At 35.1% G+C, this 27,019-nt stretch overlaps 1 protein-coding gene across 8 annotated transcripts in view; it reads right to left on the reverse strand.

The window, feature by feature from the left end:
- The window catches only part of SNTG1 (syntrophin gamma 1), an 891,115-nt gene that overhangs the window by 91,900 nt on the left and 772,196 nt on the right, over positions 1-27,019 (reverse strand). For all 8 annotated transcript variants that reach the window (XM_050801928.1, XM_050801925.1, XM_050801927.1 and 5 more), the window contains 2 exons: positions 10,839-10,991; positions 6,615-6,707 (listed from right to left, as the gene is read on the reverse strand). In XM_050801928.1, coding sequence (XP_050657885.1) covers positions 6,615-6,707; positions 10,839-10,991 — 246 coding nt within the window. The remainder of the gene's footprint in view (positions 1-6,614; positions 6,708-10,838; positions 10,992-27,019) is intronic.

The raw sequence follows: 27,019 nt of genomic DNA on the forward strand, positions 1-27,019 counted from the left end.
TTAAGACTGTGTCCTTTTACTTCATATTTATTATCTTCATAGATCTGTTAGCCAATCTTGATTTTCAAAAAGTGTTTTTAACAAGCTAAGTATCAGTACTGGCTTTTAAATAAATTGAAGTAAAGAAGCCTTTATAAGTATTACACCACAGCCATTCTCAATTTCAACTATTAAAATATTAAATAATGATAAAAACAAGCAGACTATAACAATTTGGGGGACCTAGTATTCTAGAGACAAGCAATGATATGAGTAATGCTGTCCTTTACCCATGTTTAAGAGTCAAATTTATGGTGCTCTAATAATCACAATGGATATTTACATAGTATGAATATGAATATTATTTGTGCTACAGTTACATCCCATGGAGCCCTGTGACTCCTGAGCTGCAGCAGGAGGAGTAAATGCTATGTCTCAGGTGTGGGATTCCAATGCCTTCATTCTTATTTTTACTACTAACACTCAGGTGTTATTTATTGGATGTCCATATTTATTATAGAAAGAATAACTTTCAAACTTTTTTAGAATCATGGAATTTTGTAAAGCAAAAACAAAAACATAAAAGGGAGGTGCCCATAACAAATATCTCCCTTTTATAGTTTTGTTGTTGTTGCTGTTTTTAGTTTTGGTTTTTACAAAATTCCATGATTCTAAAAAAGTTTGAAAGTTATTCTATAATAAGTCATTGAGGGGAAACATAAATGCCCATTAACTCAGTATTGCCTCCACCTGCTTGCTGCAAGCTGTACCTCAGCTAGCATGTTCTTTCCACTGTGTAAACAAGATTGTGGTGGAGCACGTGCTGGACCTTGATCATGTGGCCCAATCTATTTCTCCAGTTTTCCTCTCCCCACGTACCTCCTGGAACCTTAACTTTGAGTTGTACTGTGTCTCTTTGTTCTAAAGTTACACTCTGATAATTTTCTTCCCTCAATTCATAGTGTTATTCTTTGACTTTGTCATCCATGAATGTATTTGTTTTTTCCTCAGTGATAGAGTGGTAAATGCCCAGTAGAGGATAGATTTCAAAAATCTGGAATCTGATTCTGTGAAGAAAGTCAATGGTAGCTTGATGGGAATAGCACTGAATCTATAAATTATTTTGTACCTTATGGCCAAAATATTGATTCTTAATATTCATGAACGTGGATTTTTTTTTTTTCATTTGTTTGCATCCTCTCTTATTTCCATGAGCAGTGATTTGCAGTTCTCCTTGAAGAGGTCAAATTTCATATGGAACCAAAAAAGAGCCTATATAGCCAAGACAATCCTAACCCAAAAGAACAAAGCTGGAGGCATCACACTACCTGATTTCAAACTATACTACTAGGCTACAGTAATCAAAACAGCATGGTTACTGGTACCAAAACAGATATATAGACCAGTGGAACAGAACAGAGGAATCAGAAATAAAACCACACATCTACAGCCATTTGATCTTCGACAAATCTGACAAAAACAAGCAATAGGAAAGGATTCCCTTTTTGTTTGTTTGTTTGTTTTTGAGATGGAGTCTCACACTGTCACTCAGGGTGGAGTGCAGTGGTGTGATCTCCACTCATGGCAACGTCTGCCTCCTGGGTTCAAGCAACTCTCCTGCCTCAGTCTCCCAAGTAGCTGGAATTACAGGTGCCTGCCACCATGTCCAGAAAATTTTTTGTATTTTTAGTAGAGACAAGGTTTCATTATGTTGGCCAGGCTGGTCTTAAACCCGTGACCTCATGATCTGCCCACCTTGGCCTCCCAAAGTGCCGGAATTACAGCTGTTAGCCACCACACCCAGCCAGGATTCCCTATTTAATAAATGGTTTTGGGAAAACTGGCTAGCCATATGCATGAAACTGAAGCTGGACCCCTTCATTATACCTCATACAAAAATTAACTGAAGATGGATTAAAGACTTAAATGCATGACTTAAAACCATAAAAACCATAGAAGAAAACCTAAGCAATTCCATTCAGGTCATAGGCATGGGCAAAGACTTCATGACTAAAATACCAAAAGCCATTACAACAAAAGCCAAGATTGACAAATAGGATCTCATTAAACTAAAGAGCTTCTGCACAGCAAAAGAAACTATCATCAGAGTGAACAGGCAACCTACAGAATGGGAGAAAATTTTGTAACATATCCATCTGACAAAGATCTAATATCCAGAATCTACAAGGAACTTAAATAAACTCACAAGAAAAAAACAACCCCATCAAAAAGTGGATGAAGGATATGAACAGACACTTCTCAAAAGAAGAAATTTATGTAGCCAACAAATACATGAAAAAAAGCTCATCACCACTGGTCATCAGAGAAACACAAATCAAAACCACAATGCGATACTATCTCACACCAGTTAGAGTGGCAATCATTAAAACGTCAGGAAACAACAGATACCAGTGAGGATGTGGAAAAATAGGAACACTTTTACACTGTTGGTGGGGAGTGTAAATTAGTTCAACCATTGTGCAAGACAGTGTGGTGATTCCTCAAGGATATAGAACCAGAAATATGATTTGACCCAGCAATCCCATTACTGAGTGTATACCCAAAGGATTATAAATTGAGTACATACCCAAAGGATTATAAATTCTCCTATGAAGACACGTGCACACACATGTTTATTGAGGCACTATTTATAATAGCAAAGACTTGGAACCAACCCAAATGCCCATCAATTATAGACTGGATAAAGAAAATGTGGCATATATGCACCATGGAGTACTATGCAGCCATAAAAAAGGGATGAGTTCACGCCCTTTGCAGGGACATGGATGAAGCTGGTAACTATCATTCTCAGCAAACTAACACAGGAACAGAAAACCAAACACCACATGTTCTTGCTCATAAGCGGGAGTTGAACAATGAGAACACATAGACACAGGGAGGGGAACATCACACACTGGGGCCTGTTTGGGGGTAGGGGCATGGAGAGGGATAACATTAGGTCAAATATCTAATGCCGGCAGGGGTTAAAACCTAGATGACAGGTTGATGGGTACAGCAAACCACCATGGCACAAGTATACCTATGTAACAAACATGCATGTCTTGCACATGTATCCCAGAACGTAATGTGTAATTTAAAAAATTAAAAATAAAAAAAGAATAGAAAAACACATTTGGAATCTGGATTTTGCCCAGATGGTCTTAATTTCAGTCAAACATTATTTCAGTAGTTTTCTGTTCTCAAACACACATCTGATCATTTCTTTCCTTTGTCTCAAACCCTAAATGTATTCCCCTGTTCTTAGAATCACTTCCAATTTCTTAATTGGATCTTTTTTTAAATCTGGCTCTTAGATACCCATAAACATGATCTCTCATCCCCCTCTTCCCTCAAATTCCATGTCCTTCCTCACTTACAGATATCTGTCTGGGCAGTTTCATCCTGCTTGTCTCAACTTTAAGGAAACGTCTTTGACTGATGTGTATGCTCTCCCATGTCTCACAAGAGACAGCAGGCATTCGATGAAGATTTATTCATAAATTAAATGAGTGTTTTGTAGATGCCACTGCTGAGATTTCTATTTAACTAGGAACTCTATCACTAGATATAATTAATTAATGCACATATACATATTTAAAAGAATATAATGGCAACAAGGCTATGCTTTTAGCAATGTAAATTAAGTACGGCTAACATTATTCTTTGACATAATAATAATAATACCCTTCTCTAACAGTGAAAAGGCTACATTTTAATAAGGATGAGAATGACAAAGAACAAGCTGAGCTGTATAGTAATGAATTTGGGAGGAAATCACTCAGCAACAGTAAGGGAACTGAAGAATGTATCACCTCCTTATACCCTGCTAATGTAAATGTAAGCATAGGGAGCAGAATGCTATTTAATATGTCTTGTGCTCTGGCAAATCAAGGGTAATCCTTTACTCTGGGAACTTCCAAGCACAGGTGGTAAGTAATGAGAATTAGCTTGACATTTTCAGACATCCCTCTACATCCACACATTTAGCATACCAGTGTAATCTAAAACCATGCGGACTCTCATTCCCTGAAATAAGAGATGCAGCAATTCTTTCCTTCATTGATATATTAACAATACACTATCTGCTTTATATGGAGCTCACTTAATGACCCAGAATAGAGTCCACCCTTTCCCTGGAATCTCTTCTTTATTACAAGACCTTTGGTTTGCTTCTGTAGTAACTTCAAGGTTGGAAGTTACAAGAAGAAGTGCAGAAGGACAAAGCATATTCAGCTAAAGGGTAAACTCTCCTGAATCCAAACATTTAAAAACTGTTGAACATATAGTCTTAGAGATATTTTTCACTTTCATATTACTTAGCAAAAATAGACAGAAAATAACTAGATATTATTTATTTTAATAAAACATTGGACAAAGCATGTTTTGATTTGTATGTAACAATTATCTTTTTTTGTCATATTTAAAAATAACTTCCAGGCTCATTTGATGAAGGGGTGCAAGTTTCTTGCAGTAAGCCCAGTTCAGTGGTTTGTCCAGGAATCTCCATTTGTGCTTGTCCTCCTCTTTATGTCTGATATAACTATTAATAGTTCCTACTTTCATTCTCCAAGTATCCTAATCTGTGATGGATACTACAATCTCCTTGATTAATGTGTAGATTCCTTTTAGCCTTTCCCAATTCTCAGATTGCCTTGAAGTTAAATGCTTCCAATGATAGAATCAGAAAATAGAACAGTGACTACTATTCCTGAAGGCTTCTGGTGTTTTCCTGAGTATCAAGCTTGGACTGATTAAATTCTCATTTCCTATTAAACTGTTTTCCCTGGATGGCATCATAATCATTCACTTAGACTCTCCTGACTACTCACTCATTCCCAGAACACCCAGCAGAAGTAGACAGTCATGTCAGATAGGACATTGGTGTCATGATTTTCTCCTTTATTATACAGAGTCAACAGGACACTGACATAGGTTAGTATTATGCTAGCCTTAAAATAAACTCAGAATAGATTCACATACTCAGAAATATATTCATGTGAATTTTATTTTTCTCATTTGCTAATGTAAGATTCTTGCAGATTCATGTAACAGCGTTTGGTGACAATTCTGGCAATAACATTTTCTTTTTAAAATCAGACTTTCACTTTTCTAGTTAGTGTAATTTGCTTCTAAATTTATTTATAAAATTAACTTATTACTCATTTAACTGATTATTTAATTCAATTAATTTATCAAATTAATTTAATACTCAGGAGCCTATCTTGATTTGATGAGCATTTTAATAAAAAAATTAGTAATAGGAATAGTTTATGGCAGTCTCATTTGAGAGTTTTCAAGAGTCATTGGCATTTAAAATTCCTTATTCACAAAGTATTCTTTTGTCATGATGCAAAGGCAATGCATTAGATGGCCAAATCTGACCAGCAAATGTGTGCTGTTTAATTTTACCATATTAAAATAAAAATAACTATTAACCATCTTTAAGTAATGTGAGATTTTGCAGGAGAATGCCAACTGCTGGGTCATGAAGATTCACAAGGTGAATGACCACAAGGCTGAATCCTACCTGGATCCCACCATTAGACGTTCATCTTTCCCGAATCAAGCACCCCCAGTGCCTCCTACAGTCCATCTTTCCTACACGTTTGTACCACTGTTTTATTTTGTTGGCATTTGCTTTAGAAAATCCCACACAAGACTTAATTTCTAGATAAAATATGTATGTTCTGGTAAAGAATTATTCATGAATTCTTAAAATTAGTGAGAAGGAACAAATCAATTTATACCCAAGCCATACTTTGATGAAGGAGGAAGTGGAATGGATCTAAAGAACTGAGATCCTCAATGAGAGGGAAGAGAAAGTCTTCCATGGGGACAACGGTCCCAAGTCACAAACTGGAGTAGTGCCTAGAAAGAGATTACTAGTTGAATGGGGGTCAGTTGACCTTTAAGATCACTTCCAATTAAAAATAATGATAATAATGTGCAATGCTTTGGCTTTGTCATTTGTCATTCCATCATAATCAAAATTGGATTTTTTTTAGGTATGACTGGCTGAGTAGGCACCCTCTCTCATTCAATGTGCATCACTCCCAGAGATATATACTTTGGGAAAAGAGCACCTCATAGTGCATAATCCTTATTAAGTCAAGTGTTTATAAAAGTCCTACTCCCTGGCTAGACTCTAAACTTTAAATTTTCACCATTCAATAATTTTAACATGTCAGCTATATATATATATATATATATATATTTTAAAAACAACATGTTTTCCTTCTTTTTGTCTTGCAGAAGTTGATGCAGGTAAAGTATAAAGAAACATGTTTTTTTTTTTTTTTTAATTGCTTTTTGGGGAAGAAAATGTCCCTTCAATTATAAAGTCATATCTTTAAAAAACAGGAAAATGATTGATATATAGACACCTACATAGATAGACTTATAAAGAAATATTTACTTTCACATAGTTACAGTTTTGTGGTACTACGTTTGTTTTATTAAAAATTCAAACTTTTTTTCAGATTGAAGCATAATTTATCTTCCATTAACGAAAACGAGGATCTTAAATCTGACATATGATTACAATTAAAATGCTGAAAGGAGTTATGAGGCATTTAAATCATCCTTGAATTAGAATGTTTGCAGCATATTTCTCAGAGTTGACCTTAACACATTACCTTTGTTGCAGCATCAAAGCAGATAAATCCTGTGCTGAAGTCAATTGTGAGTCCCATTAGATGACTTTCTAGCACACATGCATAGGTCTTGCACTAGGTAGAACAGAAAGTATTGTTACTTTTCATGTTATTGATGCAATATTAATATTAAGAACTATGTGACAGCTTCTGCAGTAAGTACTTCATACAATATCTAATTTAATATTAACAATAATTGGATAAAGAAGGGAGGATTATCAACATTTTAATGTTAACGAAACAGAAGCTGAGAGTGTTGGGTTTTATTTTTAACTTGCCAAGGTGTATGCCTGGCCAAGTTTCCAATCCTGCTCCCTCTAGTTTTGTCTTTACATTGTGCTACACTGTTGGTTTTTGCTGTATTGACAATAAAGGTTGTATATAAAAAGTTTTAGGTGTAGGCAAGTTTATGTTAAGTCATTATTTACTGTAGCCAACCATTTTCATTAAACAGAAAGATAACTATTGTTAAATAGCACTGTCTTGAATTCTCAGGATATCAATGTTATGGATATTATTAAACCACATTCTCATGCACACAAATACAAATTTAGTAACCAAGCCAAAAGAGTAGATCTTGATCTTAAGAGTCTTTCTCTATTCTTCAATGTTGCACAAGATATTCCTACAGATATGTACCACTTTCCAATTTATTTATTTAGAACTACAGACAATTTTTAAAAATCAACAAGTAATTACTTTCACAGTGAGGTCAGATAATATTATAATTTTTCTTTTCTTTTTTTTTTTTTTTTTAATAGAGTCTTGCTCTGTCACCCAGGCTAGAGTATAGTGGCACAATGTCAGCTCACTGTAATCTCTGCCTCTTGAGTTCAAGCAATTCTCTTGCTTCAGCTTCCAAGTAGCTGGGACTAGAGTCATCTGCCACTGTGTCTGGCAAATTTTTGTATTTTTAGTAGAGATGGGGTTTCACCATCTTGGCCAGGCTGGTCTCAAACACCTGACCTCATGATCCACCCACCTCAGCCTCCCAAAGTGCTGGGATTACAGGCGTGAGCCCCTGTGCCCAGCCTAATTTTTCATATTAAATATGGATACCGAAATATAAAGAAAACAGGATATAAATCAAATATGAAATAAAAACTTGAGGTTTATATATGCCACGATGTATTGTTACATCTACAGCCAGTTTTATTTGCATTTAATTTTAAATCATGGTGGGATATTCCAATCATGAAAAATATCTGTGATTCATGTACACGACGAGAGAGAAGTAGAGACAGAGACAAAGAGAGAGAAGAAAAAAAGGAAGAGAAGTTTATCTGAAGTAAATTTTTAATACCTATCCTTACATTGTATTTTTTTTTACAATACCGTATGTAAAACTGCACTAATTGAATCCCATTCTGAATGTAATCATAACTAGATACATCAAGTTGCCTTCACCAAAAATTACATTCTTGTGTTTAAGCCTTATTAGCATAGAAAAATTATAATGATGCAAAATTATTATTGGAGTTACGTTTTTTTAAAAAAAGCAGACTAAAGAACATACTTAATGGGCCTCAAAAGCCCATTTTGGGGAGTAATTATATTTGTTTAATACATAGCATTGTGCATGCTTACATCCACCCATTAGCACTTTATTAAAACTATTATCAACATTAAGGAATGTTTAAGGCTATAAAATTTTCTCCTAATTTAGACATAATGGTTTGCTAATTTCAAGGACTGTCATTTAAACAAGAAAATGTCAGGTGAAAATAAATTCGGTGCAGCATATTAAAATTTTTCTATTAAGTTCAGCATTACAAATTAAATTAGATTTTTCTCAATGATCATTAAATTGAAACAAATAGATGCGCTATAAATTGAGACTCATTGAAGTCTCAATTTATATATAGCCTCAAGTTCTATCATTTATAATATTAATAGCATATCATGAGTATAGTTAACATATGTTTAATATTGAAATATTTAATTTGTTGTTTAATTTGTTTCCTTAAAAACAAATTATACAGAGAAAAATCAATAAATAAATTATCCTTTTTAAGGAAGTTTAAATGAGAAACACTTCGAAAGTCAATTCATTACTTTTTTTTCTGCTTGTTTTACAACAGAACTTATGTTCCTTCTTTATTTAATTCCTTACCAACTTTAATGGAAGTGATAAATTAAGAATATAGAAGAAAAACATGTAAGGTTCTTCACGTAAATATATTCACATCTTGAATTTGAAAGTAACACTACAAAGGTGTTCAGTCATTGATTTCTCATATAGTAAACAAAAAAAGTTATAAAATCTGTAGAACAACTAAAAGCTAAGAAGACATTAAATATTTTACCTTTCACTTCTGACATGTATCTTACACTGGCATTGTGAATGGGCAAGGAGATAGTCCAATGTATTTCAGTGAATATCAGTTTACAGAACACAACGCCCAGATTCAAAGATTTTATCTCTATCTAATTTATAAATATCAGGAGACTTACAATAAAATACTAAATTGGAACCAAAATGTTAAAATTACCATGTAGTTGTTTCCAAGCAAAGTGGACTGTTGTAGAGAAATAATAATTTTGAAAACCTGAAAGTATAAATTTGAATAACAAAACTGTCAACTTGCATTCCATTAAATTATATTTTAATGCTTTAAATGGTCTTGGACCTTGACTTGGAATAAAAATCATATTTAATATATTTTTGTTTCCATTTTTGATATAATATATATTTTTTTGAATTGAGGTTCTATGAGCTAATTGTGGAAACTATTTTTTTAGCTATTTAAGACTTTTTAGATGCATGAAGATAAAAGCAGAGTTATTGAAAAGAGTCAGCTGAACAATTAAAAAAACTATAATTGGAATTTTCTTTCTGTCCTCTTCCTCTGATTGTAATGACATACTGGTACAACTTGATGTGTTGACTACAGAGGTTTGTGGTCAGAAAATAGAAATCAGTTCAACATGTTCAAAATATATGTATCCAACAATCCTATTTTAAGCAAACTTTCCAGAATAGTCAATGCTAGATAATTAAGTGTCCATGTGTGTATTTAGGTCCTTGCTCTATGGATCCATTTGCATGTGGCAAGCGCATGATAACCTTTCAGTTTGTCCACAGGTCTGTTTGAGGTCAGCCACAGAACCAACTTTGGGAGGCTGTTTCATTCAATGTTCTTGTGAAGACAGAGGCTGAGGGCTCTATAAAGTTTGATCTAGTGTATAACTTCACAGTTAAGAAACAAAGTTCAATAAATATCTGTTGACTACTCATGATGTGCAAAATGCACTGGACCATGGTTGGCACATGACTAAGATAATTCCAAACAATCTATAATTTAGTGCAGGGAATAACAAGTACATGTCACTGCAATACAAAACAGACTGAGTGTGAGCAACCCTTAAAGAAAAGACAAATAAATGGAAGAATCTTATAGATGCTGCTATAAATAAGTAGAAAATATGGTATAAATTTTATCACTAAACTATGCTATTTTAAAATCTATTTCCTATAATTGTATTTCCAATCAGATGTATCAGTTTTATGATTTTTGTTCTTATATATGTTAATGATTTTAAGTAAAAATGTAATTGCTTTTCACGAATAGTATGAATGAAATTGATTAGTTTGCATTTTCTTTTCTGTAAAAAAAAACAGACAAGTATGTTATATCGTGTTCAAAAGTGAGAAGAAGAGTTGTTTGAACAGGATAATTGTAGGAGGAGTATTGGCAAGCATTAGGCATGGTGGGCTGGAAATCAGGAACATGTTCCTGGATGATATGACCTTTGATAAAAAGTTTCAAAACCTCTATAAGGCTTTGAAGGACGGAGGCAAAGGGAAGGTTTTCTAGAAGAAAGAGCATTGTGAGTAAATGATGCCAAGAGATTGGAAATTAGGAGGTCATATTTGGAGAACAGGAAGTGACCTTGTCAACAATTAATTAAATTAGAGTATTTTCTATATTAGATTTAAGTCAGAGTAATGTCTAATTAAAATTAGAAATGTATTTTTGATTAGTAGTAGGAAATAGCCTGGAAAGATCAAGTTGTGGAAAAATTAAAATTTTATTCAGAGCTGTATTACTAGTCACTAAATAAAAATGACTAATTATGGAATGTATTTGAGGTCAAGACTCCTGGAACTGTATTTTTACACTACTTTGGAATGATATTAGAATTCTAGGGAAGTGGACATGCATCTGAGCGAGCCACACATCCTGCGGTCCCACAGACTCTCACCTGTATCCGTTCTACTTCTAGAAAGGTTGCTGTCTGGAACGCTCTTTCCCACTGGGCGAGGTCACTTTCCAGCTCTACTGAGAAGTACAGGTCCTCCCCAGACTCAGACTGCACGGTGAAGCAGTGTTTCCGTCGGTCCAGCAGGTCACTGTCCTGGTGAAAACCTGGAGTTACACAGGCTGGCACACATCACTTCATATTGCTAACCTGGCCATTCCTGACTGGAGCAAGGTGTGGAAGCCACAGTAAAAAGATGTGAATTCACCATGTCTTCATTACAAATTATTCCAGAACTCCGGGCTTCAAAGCCAATAACTAACACATGACTTCTCTGTCTTTACACTGAAGCATGTCCGTAAAATAGAAGTTAGGGTTTCTGGCTTCAACTCTTACCAACAATATAACCACTAAAGCATTTAACATACAAGACGTGGTTTATTACTGTTCAAAGGGGTGACACACTAACTCTTCCCTTCCTTACATAAATGTTATGATGTTGAAATTAAATAATGCTTGTGAACATGTTTGTAAATTTTAAGGAACTTTATAAGCAAACTGAAATATTCTTCTCCATGAGAAATGAAAAAGAAAATGAGTCTAATTTGTCTACAGCACTATTATTTAAAAAAAAACACATTATTTACCTTACTTGTGTAACTGTATTTCATTGTATCAAAAAGATGACTTTGATACTAACAATTTCTTGGTCTTACAAGGAATTTTCAACTAAAGTATTCACAAATTTACATGTATTCCAATTTAAGAGATTTTAACATAAGAAAAAAAAGTGAAGCAAATAATTTATGAAATAGAATAACTCAATGCAACATGTCAGATATAGCATTTTAAATACAGTCATGTGCCGCATAAGGACGATTCGGTTAATGATAAACTGTATATTCAACAGTGATCCTATAAGGTTATAATGGAGCTGAAAAATTCCTATTCTCTAGCAATGTCATAGCCGTTGTAGTGTCATAGAGCAATGCATTACTCATGTGTTTGTGGTCATGCTGGTGTAAACAAACCTGCTGTGCTGACAGCTATATAAGTGTGGCACATATGATTATGATATATGCTACATAATAATCATGATAAGAAAGACTATGCTACTGGTTTATGTATTTACTGTATTATAGTTTTATTGAATTTTTTAGTGTACTCCTTCTATTTATTAAAAAAAATAGTTAACTATAAAACAGGCTCAGGCAGTTCCTTCAGAAGGTATCCAGATGGCAGCATCATTACCATCAGAGATGACAGCTGCATGCATGTTATTGCCCCTGAAGATCTTACAGTGGGACAAGATGTGATGGTGGAAGACAGTGATATTGGACATCCTGACTCTGTGTAGAACAAGGCTCATGTGTGTTTTTCTGTCTTATTTTTTTAAAAAAATTTTAAAAAGTCAAAAATAAAAAATACATTTTTAAATTTAAAAGTAGAAAAAAAAGTAGAGAATAAGGATATAGAATAATTTTGTACAGCTGCATAACATGTTTGTGTTTTAAGCTAAGCACTTTTACAAAAAAGTCCAAAGTTGAAAAAATTAAGTTTGTAAAGTAAAATATATTACAGTAAGCTAAGGTTAATTTATTATTGAAGAAAAAAATTATTTTTTATAAATGTAGTATAGCCTAAGTGTTCAGTGTTTATAAAGTCTATAGTGCTGTACAGTAACAGCCTAGGCCTTCACATTCACTCACCACTCACTCACTGACTCACCCACAGCAACTTCCATCCTGCAAGCTCCATTCATGGTAAGTGTCCTGTACCTGTGTATCATGTTTTAAAAATCTTTTAGACTGTACTTTTACTTTACTTTTTCTATGTGTAGATGTGTTTAAACAACTACTTACCATTGTGTTACTTTTGCCTACAGTATTCAGTATATTCATATGCTATACAGCTATGCAACCTAGGAGCAATGGGCTGTACTGTATAACCTAGCTATGCAGTAGGTTATGATGTCTCAGATTGTGTAAGCAAATTCTGTGGTGTTCGCACAACAGTGGAACCATCTAACTGAGAGGCATTTCCTAAAATATATCTCGATCATTAAAGGACTCACGACTCTATATATGCTGTATATATGCAGTGTACTGAAAACTGTCAAAGGGTTAATCACTGATATCTGTAATCATTTCTCCTAAGGAGGGATGTAAGTGTATCATTATTAAACACCCAAAATACTAGATGGAATTCTCTGCTTTGGCAAGTGTTTAAAATATAATAGCTATTTTCTTTGTTTCCCATTTGCAGTCTTATAATCTCTGGAAGAGAGCTAATGGAAGGCAGTTACTTTCAGGGTTGTAGAATTTAGCTCCGACCCTTGTTGCCAGTAGATGCTCAGAAAGCTAAAATGATGATAAATGGTGTGCTTATTGATTTTCCTACTCTGTCTGAAAGGAGAAAAAAATGAAAACATAATATTTTTGTGAGTACAATCGAATGATAAATTATAAATACTTTTTAGCAGTTTTGGGGTTATAATGTCTATGGAGGCAACAAAGAGAGATAATAACCACACAAGTAAATATGTTAGTACAAATTATTGTAAGTGCCATTATAAAAAAAATAAGAGGCCGGGGGCGGTGGCTAACACATCTGTAATCCCAGCACTTTCGGAGGCTGAGGCAGGCAGTTAACCTGAGGTCAGGAGTTCCAGATCAGCCTGTCCAATATCGTGAAACCCCATCTCTACTAAAAATATAAAAATTAGCCAGATGTGGTGGCGCATGCCTGTAATTCCAGCTATGCAGGAAGCTGAGGCAGGAGAATCACTTGAACCTGGACAGGGAGGTTACAGTGAGCCAAGACTGTGCCACTACACTTCAGCATGGGCAACAAAAGGGAAACTCCATCTCAAAAATGGAAGAAGAAGAAGAAGAAGAAGAAGAAGAAGAAGAAGAAGAAGAAGAAGAAGAAGAAGAAGAAGAAGAAGAAGAGAAGAAGAAGAAGAAGAAGAAGAAGAAGAGGAAGAGGAAGAGGAAGAGGAAGAAGAAGGAGGAGGAGGAGGAGGAGGAGGAGGAGGAGGAGGAGAAGCAGCTGCGCAGGAAGAGGTAGAGGAAGAAGAAGGTATTACATCACAATACATTGAAAAGCCAGAGGAATGTTCTCTAGGAAATAAATTTTAAATAGTGACTTAAAATGAGTAGAAGATTAAAGATAAAGTATAGAAAAGGGTGTTCTTTCCAGAGAGTGGATAGGGCTGGTTGGGACCAAGTGAGGCACTTCAGAAATTCAAAAAAAAAAAGTGGCAGAAACATTGAGAGCTAAAGCTAGGAAAAGACATGGGATGATTGGTCTGGTTATAAATGTTGGACTTGAACACAGTATAATGACAAGCTACTATAGCAAAAATTTTAGTATGCCCTCTCTTTATACTGCAGATATTTCAACATCTACATTAGCTTTTTAAATTGATAAATTGGCACAGAAACTGTAACTCAACATTGCAGTTTCCAGAAACTTTGCCAATTTTATGGTTTATTAAATTGGCCTTAATCTACATTATAATAAAAATGTTATCTAATGTCATTATTAGTCAGAAAAATTTGGTATTTTTTCCTTTTCATAAATCACATGTAGCAATAGGATCTTAAAATGGCCTTCATGTAAGATTTTCTATTCTCTTGGCAAAACTTTTCTCCTTTACTCTTTTAAAACTCAATTTAAGATCTTCTGTTGTATTACCCAAGTGGTGACTCTCTCTCAGACAAAGGATCCTCTAATCAACTCTGCAAATACAGTTTCAGCATATCTGAAAACTTCTTGCAATTTCCTATTGTTATTTACAAGATACTTCTCATGAACTGACTCATACCACAAATTGCATCTGAGCACCCAGGTCTCATTTTAGTGAGGGAGAGAAATATGTTAAAATAATGAGCATATGACAGCATAACATGCTAAGGAAGCAGAATAAGGAGCCATAGATCATCTTGAGGTAAAGTAGGAGGGGGAAAGTTGTATTGTAGGGAGAGATTGTAGTACTATCAAGGACTTAAAGACAAATGCAAGAGCAATGTGATGCAAGCCCTTAAAAGACCAGATGATCCTGCTAAGAAATTCACAGAATGCACCTGCCAGGAAAAGATATTGGAGAGTTTCAAGTGAGAAGGAGGCAGCATAGACTGTAAGTTTTAGATGGCTAAGAGTGGATGAGTGGGAAGAGTAGAGAGTTCAGAAAAAGCAGAAGATCCTTTATCAGAAATTCAGTGAAAAGTGACTATAGCTCAATCATTTTAAAGGTCTACTTTCAAAGTCATCATGTAAAATCATTGACACTAGATTTCTCTTACTAGAGTTTCTACTTTTGCTGCCTATAACATTTCAAAAGATTGTGTTCCTTTATGGTTGTAGTCATTATCAAGTTATATGCAAGTAATAATAAATATATATATATATGTGTGTGTGTGTGTGTGTGTGTGTATGTATGTATCTGAAAAACTAAATAACATATTCTTAGAGGCTGGCATTGACTAGAAGTATTGGTATAATAAGGAGTATTTACACATGGTTATTCACATAGGTATAAGTAAGAATGTATATATTCCTCTTTCTCACCCTCATTCTCTCACTCACATGCATGCAGGAGCTGTCAGAAGGTGATAAGAATAAAAGCTCTAGCTTCAAAATTCTGTCTGGATTTGAATCTCCTCTCTTTTATTTATTAGTAGGTAATCTTTGGCAAGTTCATTACCATATAATAGCTTCCTTCACTCATCACTAAAGTGGAAATAATTAATTGATCTGATGATTAAATAAGATACTATATTTAATTATTTGCTTAGTCTCTAATACTTGGAAGTACTTAATTAATGTTGGGTATTTCTGTTATCAGTGTTGATTCAATAAAATAAATATAGATAAATATTTGTATCATTTCCTAACTTGCCCTCTATGGCTTGCTCTCTGCATGCATTTCTCTTTTGTCAAAGTGTGACTTATACCCGAGTAGAAACAATAGCCTCCAGAATACTTTTTTGACAATTGGAAAGTATCATTTAATAATGATAATGATAATAATAATAGCTAAACACAACAAGAACACATTTTTTGCATTTTTCTCAATTTTCTCACTTCTCCAGAAGTATCTTCTATTTTGTTAGATTTGTTCCAAGTCCCCTGAACACTTTCTATAGACCGATAACCATATGCTGTCCTTCATTGGAGACCTCTGAGATGTATAAAGCAGTATTACAAAGAAACAACAGGTTTTTTTTTTTTTCAAGACAGCTGACTAGATGCTTTTCCAGGGTACTTCGTCCACTTAGAAGAGTAACAATGATGTGTAGACAATCACACTTTGCACATATGAAAGTAAAATCAAATATTGGGACCCTGAACTCACTATACCAAAGGTCTAAGCTTAGGTAGTGAGTCATGAAAAAACTCCCTTCCTTTCATTCCCAAAAAGCTGTAATTTCATGTTTACTTTACTTTACATAAAATGTAGCTTTTCTGCACATGAATAAGATCCTCACAAGAATGTGACCTCTTATTTCTTTGCCTACCCAGACTTTTGTTCTTTCTTCTTCCTCCTGCTTGCTTTTTCCTGTTAAATATTGAAGTTCCCAGAACCCTTTTTAAAAAAAGCACAGGGTCCAGATCTCCTTGTGATTTCTGTTTCTTTTTCCCAGTCATGTTCTCAACCTTGGCAAAATAAACCTCTAATTGATTAAGATCCACCTCAGTCACTTTTTTTGTTTACAAACGTATTATCCAAGAGAGAACACAGGAGTTTAACAGAAACACATGAAGAAACTCCAGAATCTGACCAGAAAAAGAAGAGCAGTCAGCCTGTGTGGCTGGGACTGGCTGAAAATGAGAAGACAGTAAATTCCCAATATGGGAGAGGGTTAGTGAGTATCTCTCTGTGGTCCACTTTCCCACTATAGATTCATGTAATTCAGGCCACAGTAGAGCACCATGACTTTTCTAAGCCCTAGATCTACCTTGGGGAGTGGCTGGGAGACCGTAAGAAGTACCTGCTCTGGGACCTGGGAACCTACAACAGAACACCATTCTTGATCCTAGCTCTTTGCAAGCTGTGCACAGTCCTGAAAACTAGCAGCAGTGGCAGACTTTGGCATTAAATACACTCTAACTGTATCCTGGGGATCTGGTTCTCAAGCAGGGAAGAGGTTCCCACAGCTGGAACTGATAATCAAGTACGGCATGGGCTCCAGCCATTGGCATGTTGGAACCAGGCTCATCCTATCTTTCACTTCACCCCTTCCCCTGCCAGACCAGGAGGGGATTTGCTTGGGAGGTATGGTGTTGGGCTGAGCAGTGACTCCTAAGGCCTGGGGCAGCTTGTGTTGACAACTAGAAGCAAACTACACTAACTAAGTGAATATCCAAACCTACTGGCATAGTTGAGAAGGTGGTGGGCCCCACCAAAACTGGGGCATGAGAGAAAATCAGATCTCACTCCTCTTGGCCAAGGTAGCAGTACTGAGTCCACACCTTTATCCTTATATACTCACAAACTAGAAAACCTAGAGGAAATGGACAAATTCCTGAAAACTTACTACCTCCTAAGATTGAATCAGGAAGAAATAGAAACCTTGAATAGACAAATAACAACAATGGATTTTAAATCCAAAAAAAAAAATCTCCCAACTAAGAAAAACCTCCCAACAAAGAAAATCCCAGGGACAGATGGATTCACATCCAAATTCTAGCAAATGTACAAGGAAGAACTGGTGCCAATACTCCTGAAACCCTTCAAAAAAATTGAAAAGGAATTTCTTCCTAACTTATTATACAAACTATATCACCCTGATACCAAAGTCAGGCAGAAACACAACAAAAAAATAAAACTACAGACATATATCCCTAATTAACACAGATATAAAAAATCTCAACAAATTCTCAGCAAATTAAATCCAACACATCAAAAAGATATTACATCATGATCAACTCAATTTTACACCAGAAATGCAAGAATGATTCAACATATGCAAACAAATAAATGCCATACATTACCTAAACAGAATTAAGACCAAAAATCATATGATCATCTTAATAGACACAGAAAAAGAATTTTTAAAAATTCAACATTGCTTCATAAGAGCACAATCTCAAAACCCTCAACAAATGAGACATAGAAGGAACATACCTCAAAATAATAAAGGTCATATGACGAACCCACAGTCAACATCATACTGAAAATGGAGAAGTTGAAACATTCCCCATAAGAACTGGAATATGAGAGGGATGTCCACTCTTAACACTCCTATTTAACACAGTAATATAGTACTAGACAGAACAATTAGGCAACAGAAATAAACCAAAGGCACCCAAATTGGAAAACAGGAAGTCAATTATCCTTATTTGCTGATGATATAATCAGGTATCTCAAAAAATCTAAAGACTACACCAAAAAAGTTTTAGATTTGATAAATAAATTCAATAAACTTTCATAATACAAAATTAACATACAAAAATCTGTAGCTTTTCTATACAGCAACAATAATGCAGTTGAAATGAGGGCAATCTCATTTATAATAACTTCCAAAAAAATCCAGAAATATATTCAAGCAAGGCTGTGAAAGAGTTCCACAAGAAAAACTACAAAACACTGATAAAAGAAATTATAGTTGATACAAACAAATGACAAAACAGCCCATACTCATGGATCAATAGAATTAATACTGTTAAAATGACCATATTTCCCAAAACAATTCACAATTTCAATGCAATGCCTATCAAAATACCAAAGCCATATTTCACAGATTAGAAAATTATAAATTCTAAAATTGATATGGAATCCCAAAAGACCCCAAATTAGCCAAAGCAATCATAAACAAAAATAGCAAAGCTGGAGGCATCACATTACCTGACTTCAAATAATACAAGATGTCTATAGTAAGCCAAATGGCATGGTACTGGTGTAAAAACAGACAAATAGATCAATGAAACAAAAAAGAGATCTCAGAAATAAAGCCATATACCTACAGCCACGTGAACTTTGTCAAAGTCAACAAAAATATACACTGAGTAAGGGACATTTTCTTTCATAAATGGTGCTAGGAAAATTGGGTGGCCATATGCAGTAAATGAAACCAGATTCCTATCACTCACCATATAACAAAATTAACTCAAGGTGAATTAAAGACCATAAGACTTGAAACTATTAATATCCTAGAAGAAAACCTAGGGACATCTTCTGTACATTGGCTTAGGCAAAGATTTTATGACCAAGTCCCTAAAGAAAACAAAAATAGGCAAATAGGACTTCATTAAATTAAAAACTTCTCAAATCAAAAGAAATAACTGACAAAGTAAATATACAACCTAAGAATGAGAAAAAAAAGTTTCAAATCATGCAACTAAGAGAGGGCTAATATTCAGAATATATGAGGAACTCAGACAACTCAATGAGAAGAAAACAGCCCCATTAAAAGTGGGCATTGGCATGAACAGATGTTTTGTCAAAAGAAAACATACAAGTGACCATGAGACATATGAAAAAATGCTCAACGTCACTAATCATAAGATAAATTCAAATTTAAACCACAATGAGACACCATCTTATCCCAGTCAGAATGGCTATTACTAAAATGTCATAAAACAACCGATTTCATGAGGATGTAGAGTAAAGGAAATGCTTATACACTGTTGGTGGAAATGTACATTAGTACAACCTTTATGGAAAACAACATGGAGATTCCTCAACAAAATAAAAATAGAACTACCATTCAATCTAGCAATTCCACTACTGGGTATATACCCAAAGTAAAAGAAACCATTTTATCAAAGCAAGACCTGCACTTATGTTTATCACAGCACTATTCACAATCAACCTATGTGTTGAATAATAAAAATTATATATATACACATATATATATATTTCAATACTACTCATCCATTGAAAAGAATACAATTATGTCTTTTGCAGCAACATTGATGTAACCGGAGGCCATTATCCTAAATGAAATAACTCAGAAACAGAAAGTCAAATACTGTATATCTTCACCTATAAGTGGGAACTAAACAACGGGTAAGTCTGGACATATAGAATGGAATAACTGACATTGAAGACTTCAAAAGGTAAGAGGGTGGAAGACGGGTAAAGGTTAAAAATTTACCTATTTGGGTAACTGGTGCACTAGAAGCTCACATTTCACCACTACAAAATATATGCATGCAAGAAATTACACTTGTACCTCCTAAGTATAAATAAATAAATAAATAAATAAATAAATAAATAAATAAATAAGAAACAGAAAACAAAGACAAAAATTAAAACTCACTCATAATTCCTTCATTTAGGAATAATAACTATTAATATTTTGGCTTATCTACTCAGTAAATAAACTATACTTGACTGTCAGAAACAGCGTATTGCTAAGCATTTTGTGTATCTATTATAAATGGTATTGTTCTTTTGATTTTTTTTTAAACATTGGTTGTTAATGTAAAGAAACACTACTAATTTTTGTGTTGATATTGTATGCTGCAACTTTACTAAATTTGTTTATATTTCTAACAGTTTTTTTGTGTGTGAGTGAGTGGGAGGACCTTGGGGTTTTTTTAACACATAAGATCATGTCACCTGCAAACAAGGACAATTTAGCATTTTCTTTTTCAGTTTGTATGCCATTTATTTCTTCCTCTTGCCTAATTTCTCTGGCTTGGATCTTCAACACTATAATTAATAGGAGTGGGTATAGTGGACATTCTTGTCTTGTTTCAGGTCTTACAGGAGATGCTTTCGACTTTTCCTTGTTGAGAATAATGTTGGTTTTTGGCTTGTCATATATGGCCTTTATTGTGTTGAAGTACATTTCTTTTATAACTAATCTGTTGGCAGTTCTTTTTTAATCATAAAAGACTGTCGAATTTTGCCAAATGCTTTGTGTTTTATAAAATGATTATATGATATTTGTCCTTCATTTCATTAATGTGGTGTATCCCATTTATTAATTTGCAAATGTTGAACCATCCTTGCATTCCAAGGATAAATCCCACTTGATCATGGTAAATGATTATTTTAATGTGTTGTTGAATTTGTTTGGCTAGTATTATGTTGAGTATTTTCACAGTTATGTTTATAAAGTGTGTTGGCCTATAATTTTCTTTTCTTGTGATGTCTTTGCCTTTGGTATCAGGGTAATGCTAGCCTCATAAAAAAAGTTTGGAAGTGTTACCTCATGAATTATTCGGAGTAATTGGTAGAGAATTGGCATCAGTTCTTTTAAAAATGTTTGATAGAATTCAACAGTGAGGCCATCAGGCCTTGGACTTTTCTTTGATGGGAGACTTCTTATTACTAATTCGGTATCCTCACTCATTGATGGTCTCTTCAGATTTTTATTTATTCAGCATTTACTCTTAGTAGATTGTATGTGTCCCAGAATGCATTCATTTCCTCTAGGTTATCTAATTTGTTGTCATATACCTTTTTGTAAATTTGCTTATGATCCTCTGTATTTCTGTGGTATCAGATGTAATGTTTCATTTTTAATTGCTGATTTTATTTGTTTGAGTCTTTTATATTTTTCTTAATTTAGTTAAAGATTGTGAATGTGATATATTTTTCAAAAAAACAACTCTTCATTTCCTTGATCGTTCTTTTCCAGTCTCTAATTCATTTATTTATTTATTTTTATTATTTTCTTCCTTCTAATAATTTTGGACTGTTTCCTCTTGCTTTACTGGTTTTTTGAGGTGTAACATTAGGTTACTTACATGAAATCTTTCTTCTTTTGTAATGTAGGTGGTTGTTGATATAAACTTCCCTGTAAGATTTGCTTTTCTGTATCCCACAGGTTTTGGTATGTTATGTTTTCATTTTCATTTGTCTCAAGAAATTTTTAAATGTATCTTTTAATTTTATCATTGACCCATTGGTTGTTCAGGAGCATGTCATTTAATATTCATATATTTGTGAATTTATAAAATTCTTACTGCTATTGATTTCTAGTTTCATATTACTGAGGTTGAAAAAAGTACTTGATATGATTTTAATCTTCATAAATTTGCTGAGACTTGTCTTGTGGCTTAAATGATTTATCTTGGAGAATATCCCATGTGTGCTTGAGCAGAATGTGCATTCTGTTGCTGTTAAGTGGAATGTTCTACAAATGTCTATTAGGTCCATTTGGTCTAAGGTGTTAATTCAAATCCAATATTTTCTTATTAATTTTCTGTCTGGCTGATCTGTCCAATTTTGAAGCCTCTATAATTATTTTATTGCAATTCATCTCTCTTTCCAGATCCTTTAATATTAGCTTTATATATGTAGGTGCTCTACTGTTGGGTGCATTTGTATATCTACAATTGTTACATACTCTTAAAGAACTTACCCCTTTATCACTATATAATGTTCTTCTTTGTCTCTTTTTATAGTTTTTGATTCAACATCTGCTTTGTTTAAGACAAGTATTGCCACATCTGATTCTTTTTAGTTTCTATTTGCATGGAATGTCTCTTTCTATTTCTTCCATGTGTGTCCTTAAAAGGGAGGTACATGTATGGCAATCAGCATATAGTTGGGTTTTGTTTTTATCCATTCATTCATTTATTAGAAAATTTATATCATTTATAATAAAGATGAGCATTGATAGTTAAGGATTTACTACTGCTACTTAGTTGTTTTATGTGTTTTTTTTGTTTATTTCATAGAATTTTTTTCATTTTTCATCTCTTGCTGTCTTTTTTTGTGGTTTCACGGTTTTATATAGTCATATGTTTTGAATTTGTTTCATGTTTATTTTGTGCAGGTCATGCAGATTTTTGCTATTTAGTTACCAGGAAGCTTACGATAGTCTATTTCACAGTCTATTTCTATTACTTATAATTGTCTATTTCAAGCTGACAACTTTGATTGCATAAAACCACTTTATACGTGAAAACATTTTCAACTACTGAAAAAAGTAACTTATTTTTAAATTATTAATTGTAAATAAATTTTTAAATAATTGTAAATAAAACATTACATTTGGGATATTTTAAACATTATTTTAAAAAATCAAATGAACATTAATATATGCAAATTAATTCTTTATTTCTGAGTTTTAGTTGCTTTATCTGAGAAAAAGGAGTATACAAGTTTAAATTTCCTCCTTCTTCTTAAGAAACTATAATCCCTTATATAAATTGACATATTCTTCAAATACCATCTCTAGTTTAATCTTCATAGTAATCCACCAAAGATGGCTATAATTTAATGTATCTAATGAGGGAAATAGGTCTCAAGCACATTGACAACATTCCCACTTTAGAAGCTATTAATATTTGGCCTAAAAATTAAAAACGTTAGTTTGGGAGGCATTCAGCTTGAGTTTGAATGCCACTTTTGACCACTCCTTTTATCTTTCTAAGAATTAGTGTAGGCATTTTCAACAGGAGATGATATTGCCTAATAGTACCTGCCTTAAGGTTCCTGTGAAGATTAAAATAATTGATTGATGTGTATCACTTAGAAAAAGTGACTTGAACATACTAAGTAGTCCATAATATTACTAATATCTCATAATGTGACTAATAACTATAATATTAACCATAATTGAAATAGACTACTATTACAAAACTAGAGCATATCTAACAATGAATGCTGTACATGTTGTGGTACCCATGCACCTAAGAATGCACACACACGACGGGGGGGCGGAGCAAGATGGCCGAATAGGAACAGCTCCAGTCTCCAACTCCCAGCGCGAGCGACACAGACGACCGGTGATTTCTGCATTTTCAACTGAGGAACTGGGTTCTTCTCACTAGGAAGTGCCGGACAATCGGTGCTGGTCAGCTGCTGCAGCCCGAACAGAGAGAGCTGAAGCAGGGAGAGGCATCGCATCACCTGGGAAGCACAAGGGGGAAGGGAATCCCTTTTCCTAGCCAGGGGAACTGAGACACACAACACCTGGAAAATCGGGTAACTCCCACCCCAATACTGCGCTTTAAGCTAACGGGCACACCAGGAGATTATATCCCACACCTGGCCGGGAGGGTCCCACATACACGGAGCCTCCCTCATTGCTAGTACAGCAGTCTGTGATCTACCGGCAAGGCAGCAGCAAGGCTGGGGGAGGGGCGCCCGCCATTGCTGAGGCTTAAGTAGGTAAACAAAGCCCCTGGGAAGCTCGAATAGGGTGGAGCTCACAGCAGCTCAAGGAAACCTGCCTGTCTCTGTAGACTCCACCTCTGGGGACAGGGCACAGTAAACAATAACAAACGCAGCAGAAACCTCTGCAGACGCAAACGACTCTGACAGCTTTGAAGAGAGCAGTGGATCTCCCAACACGGAGGTTGAGAGCTGAGAAGGGACAGACTGCCTGCTCAAGTGGGTCCCTGACCCCTGAGTAGCCTACCTGGGAGACATCCCCCACTAGGGGCAGTATGACACCCCACACCTCACAGGGTGGAGTAAACCCCTGAGAGGAAGCTTCCAAAGCAAGAATCAGACAGGTACACTCACTGTTCAGCAATATTCTATCGTCTGCAGCCTCTGCTGCTGATACCCCGGCAAACAGGGTCTGGAGTGGACCTCGAGCAACCTCCAACAGACCCACAGCTGAGGGTCCTGACTGTTAGAAGGAAAACTATCAAACAGGAAGGACACCTACACCAAATCCCCATCAGTACGTCACCATCATCAAAGACCAGAGGCAGATAAAACCACAAAGATGGGGAAAAAGCAGGGCAGAAAAGCTGGAAATTCAAAAAATAAGAGCACATCTCCCCCGGCAAAGGAGCACAGCTCATCGCCAGCAACGCATCAAAGCTAGATGGAGAATGACTTTGACGAGATGAGAGAAGAAGGCTTCAGTCCATCAAACTTCTCAGAGCTAAAGGAGGAATTACGTACCCAGCGCAAAGAAACTAAAAATCTTGAAAAAAAAGTGGAAGAATTGATAGCTAGAGTAATTAATGCAGAGAAGGTCATAAACAAAATGAAAGAGATGAAAACCATGGCACGAGAAATACGTGACAAATGTACAAGCTTCAGTAACCGACTCGAACAACTGGAAGAAAGAGTATCAGCGATTGAGGATCAAATGAATGAAATGAAGCAAGAAGAGAAACCAAAAGAAAAAAGAAGAAAAAGAAATGAACAAAGCCTGCAAGAAGTATGGGATTACGTACAAAGACCAAATCTACGTCTGATTGGGGTGCCTGAAAGTGAGGGGGAAAATGGAACCAAGTTGGAAAACACTCTTCAGGATATCATCCAGGAGAACTTCCCCAACCTAGTAGGGCAGGCAAACATTCAAATCCAGGAAATACAGAGAACGCCACAAAGATACTCCTCGAGAAGAGCAACTCCAAGACACATAATTGCCAGATTCACCAAAGTTGAAATGAAGGAAAAAATCTTAAGGGCAGCCAGAGAGAAAGGTCGGGTTACCCACAAAGGGAAGCCCATCAGACTAACAGCAGATCTCTCGGAAGAAACTCTCCAAGCCAGAAGAGAGTGGGGGCCAATATTCAACATTCTTAAAGAAAAGAATTTTCAACCCAGAATTTCATATCCAGCCAAACTAAGTTTCATAAGTGAAGGAGAAATGAAATCCTTTACAGATAAGCAAATGCTTAGAGATTTTGTCACCACTAGGCCTGCCTTACAAGAGACCCTGAAGGAAGCACTAAACATGGAAAGGAACAACCGGTACCAGCCATTGCAAAAACATGCCAAAATGTAAAGACCATCGAGGCTAGGAAGAAACTGCATCAACTAATGAGCAAAATAACCAGTTAATATCATAATGGCAGGATCAAGTTCACACATAACAATATTAACCTTAAATGTAAATGGACTAAATGCTCCAATTATAAGACACAGACTGGCAAACTGGATAAAGAGTCAAGACCCATCAGTCTGCTGTATTCAGGAGACCCATCTCACATGCAGAGACATACATAGGCTCAAAATAAAGGGATGGAGGAAGATTTACCAAGCAAATGGAGAACAAAAAAAAAGCAGGGGTTGCAATCCTCGTCTCTGATAAAACAGACTTTAAACCATCAAAGATCAAAAGAGACAAAGAAGGCCATTACATAATGGTAAAGATATCAATTCAACAGGAAGAGCTAACTATCCTAAATATATATGTACCCAATACAGGAGCACCCAGATTCATAAAGCAAGTCCTTAGGGACTTACAAAGAGGCTTAGACTCCCATACAATAATAATGGGAGACTTCAACACTCCACTGTCAACATTAGACAGATCAATGAGACAGAAAGTTAACAAGGATATCCAGGAATTGAACTAATCTCTGCAGCAAGCAGACCTAATAGACATCTATAGAACTCTCCACCCCAAATCAACAGAATATACATTCTTCTCAGCACCACATCGTACTTACTCCAAAATCGACCACGTAATTGGAAGTAAAGCACTCCTCAGCAAATATAAAAGAACAGAAATTATAACAAACTGTCTCTCAGACTACAGTGCAATCAAACTAGAACTCAGGACTGAGAAACTCAATCAAATCCGCTCAACTACATGGAAACTGAATAACCTGCTCCTGAATGACTACTGGGTACATAACAAAATGAAGGTAGAAATAAAGATGTTCTTTGAAACCAATGAGAACAAAGATACAACATACCAGAATCTCTGGGACACATTTAAAGCAGTGTGTAGAGGGAAATTTATAGCACTAAATGCCCACAAGAGAAAGCAGGAAAGATCTAAAATTGACACTCTAACATCCAATTAAAAGAACTAGAGAAGCAAGAGCAAACACATTCGAAAGCTAGCAGAAGGCAAGAAATAACTAAGATCAGAGCAGAACTGAAGGAGATAGAGACACAAAAAACCCTCCAAAAAATCAATGAATCCAGGACTTGGTTTTTTGAAAAGATCACAAAATTGACAGACTGCTAGCAAGACTAATAAAGAAGAAAAGAGAGAAGAATCAAATAGACGCAATAAAAAATGATAAAGGGGATATGACCACCGACCCCACAGAAATACAAACTACCATCAGAGAATATATAAACACCTATATGCAAATAAACTGGAAAATCTAGAAGAAATGGATGATTTCCTGGACGCTTACACTCTTCAAAGACTAAACCAGGAAGAAGTTGAATCCCTGAATAGACCAATAGCAGGCTCTGAAATTGAGGCAATAATTAGTAGCCTACCAATCAAAAAAAGTCCAGGACCAGATGGATTCACAGCTGAATTCTACCAGAGGTACAAGGAGGA

This window comes from Macaca thibetana, chromosome 8 (assembly GCF_024542745.1).
Source record: "Macaca thibetana thibetana isolate TM-01 chromosome 8, ASM2454274v1, whole genome shotgun sequence".
NCBI classification, from domain to species: Eukaryota; Metazoa; Chordata; class Mammalia; order Primates; family Cercopithecidae; genus Macaca; species Macaca thibetana.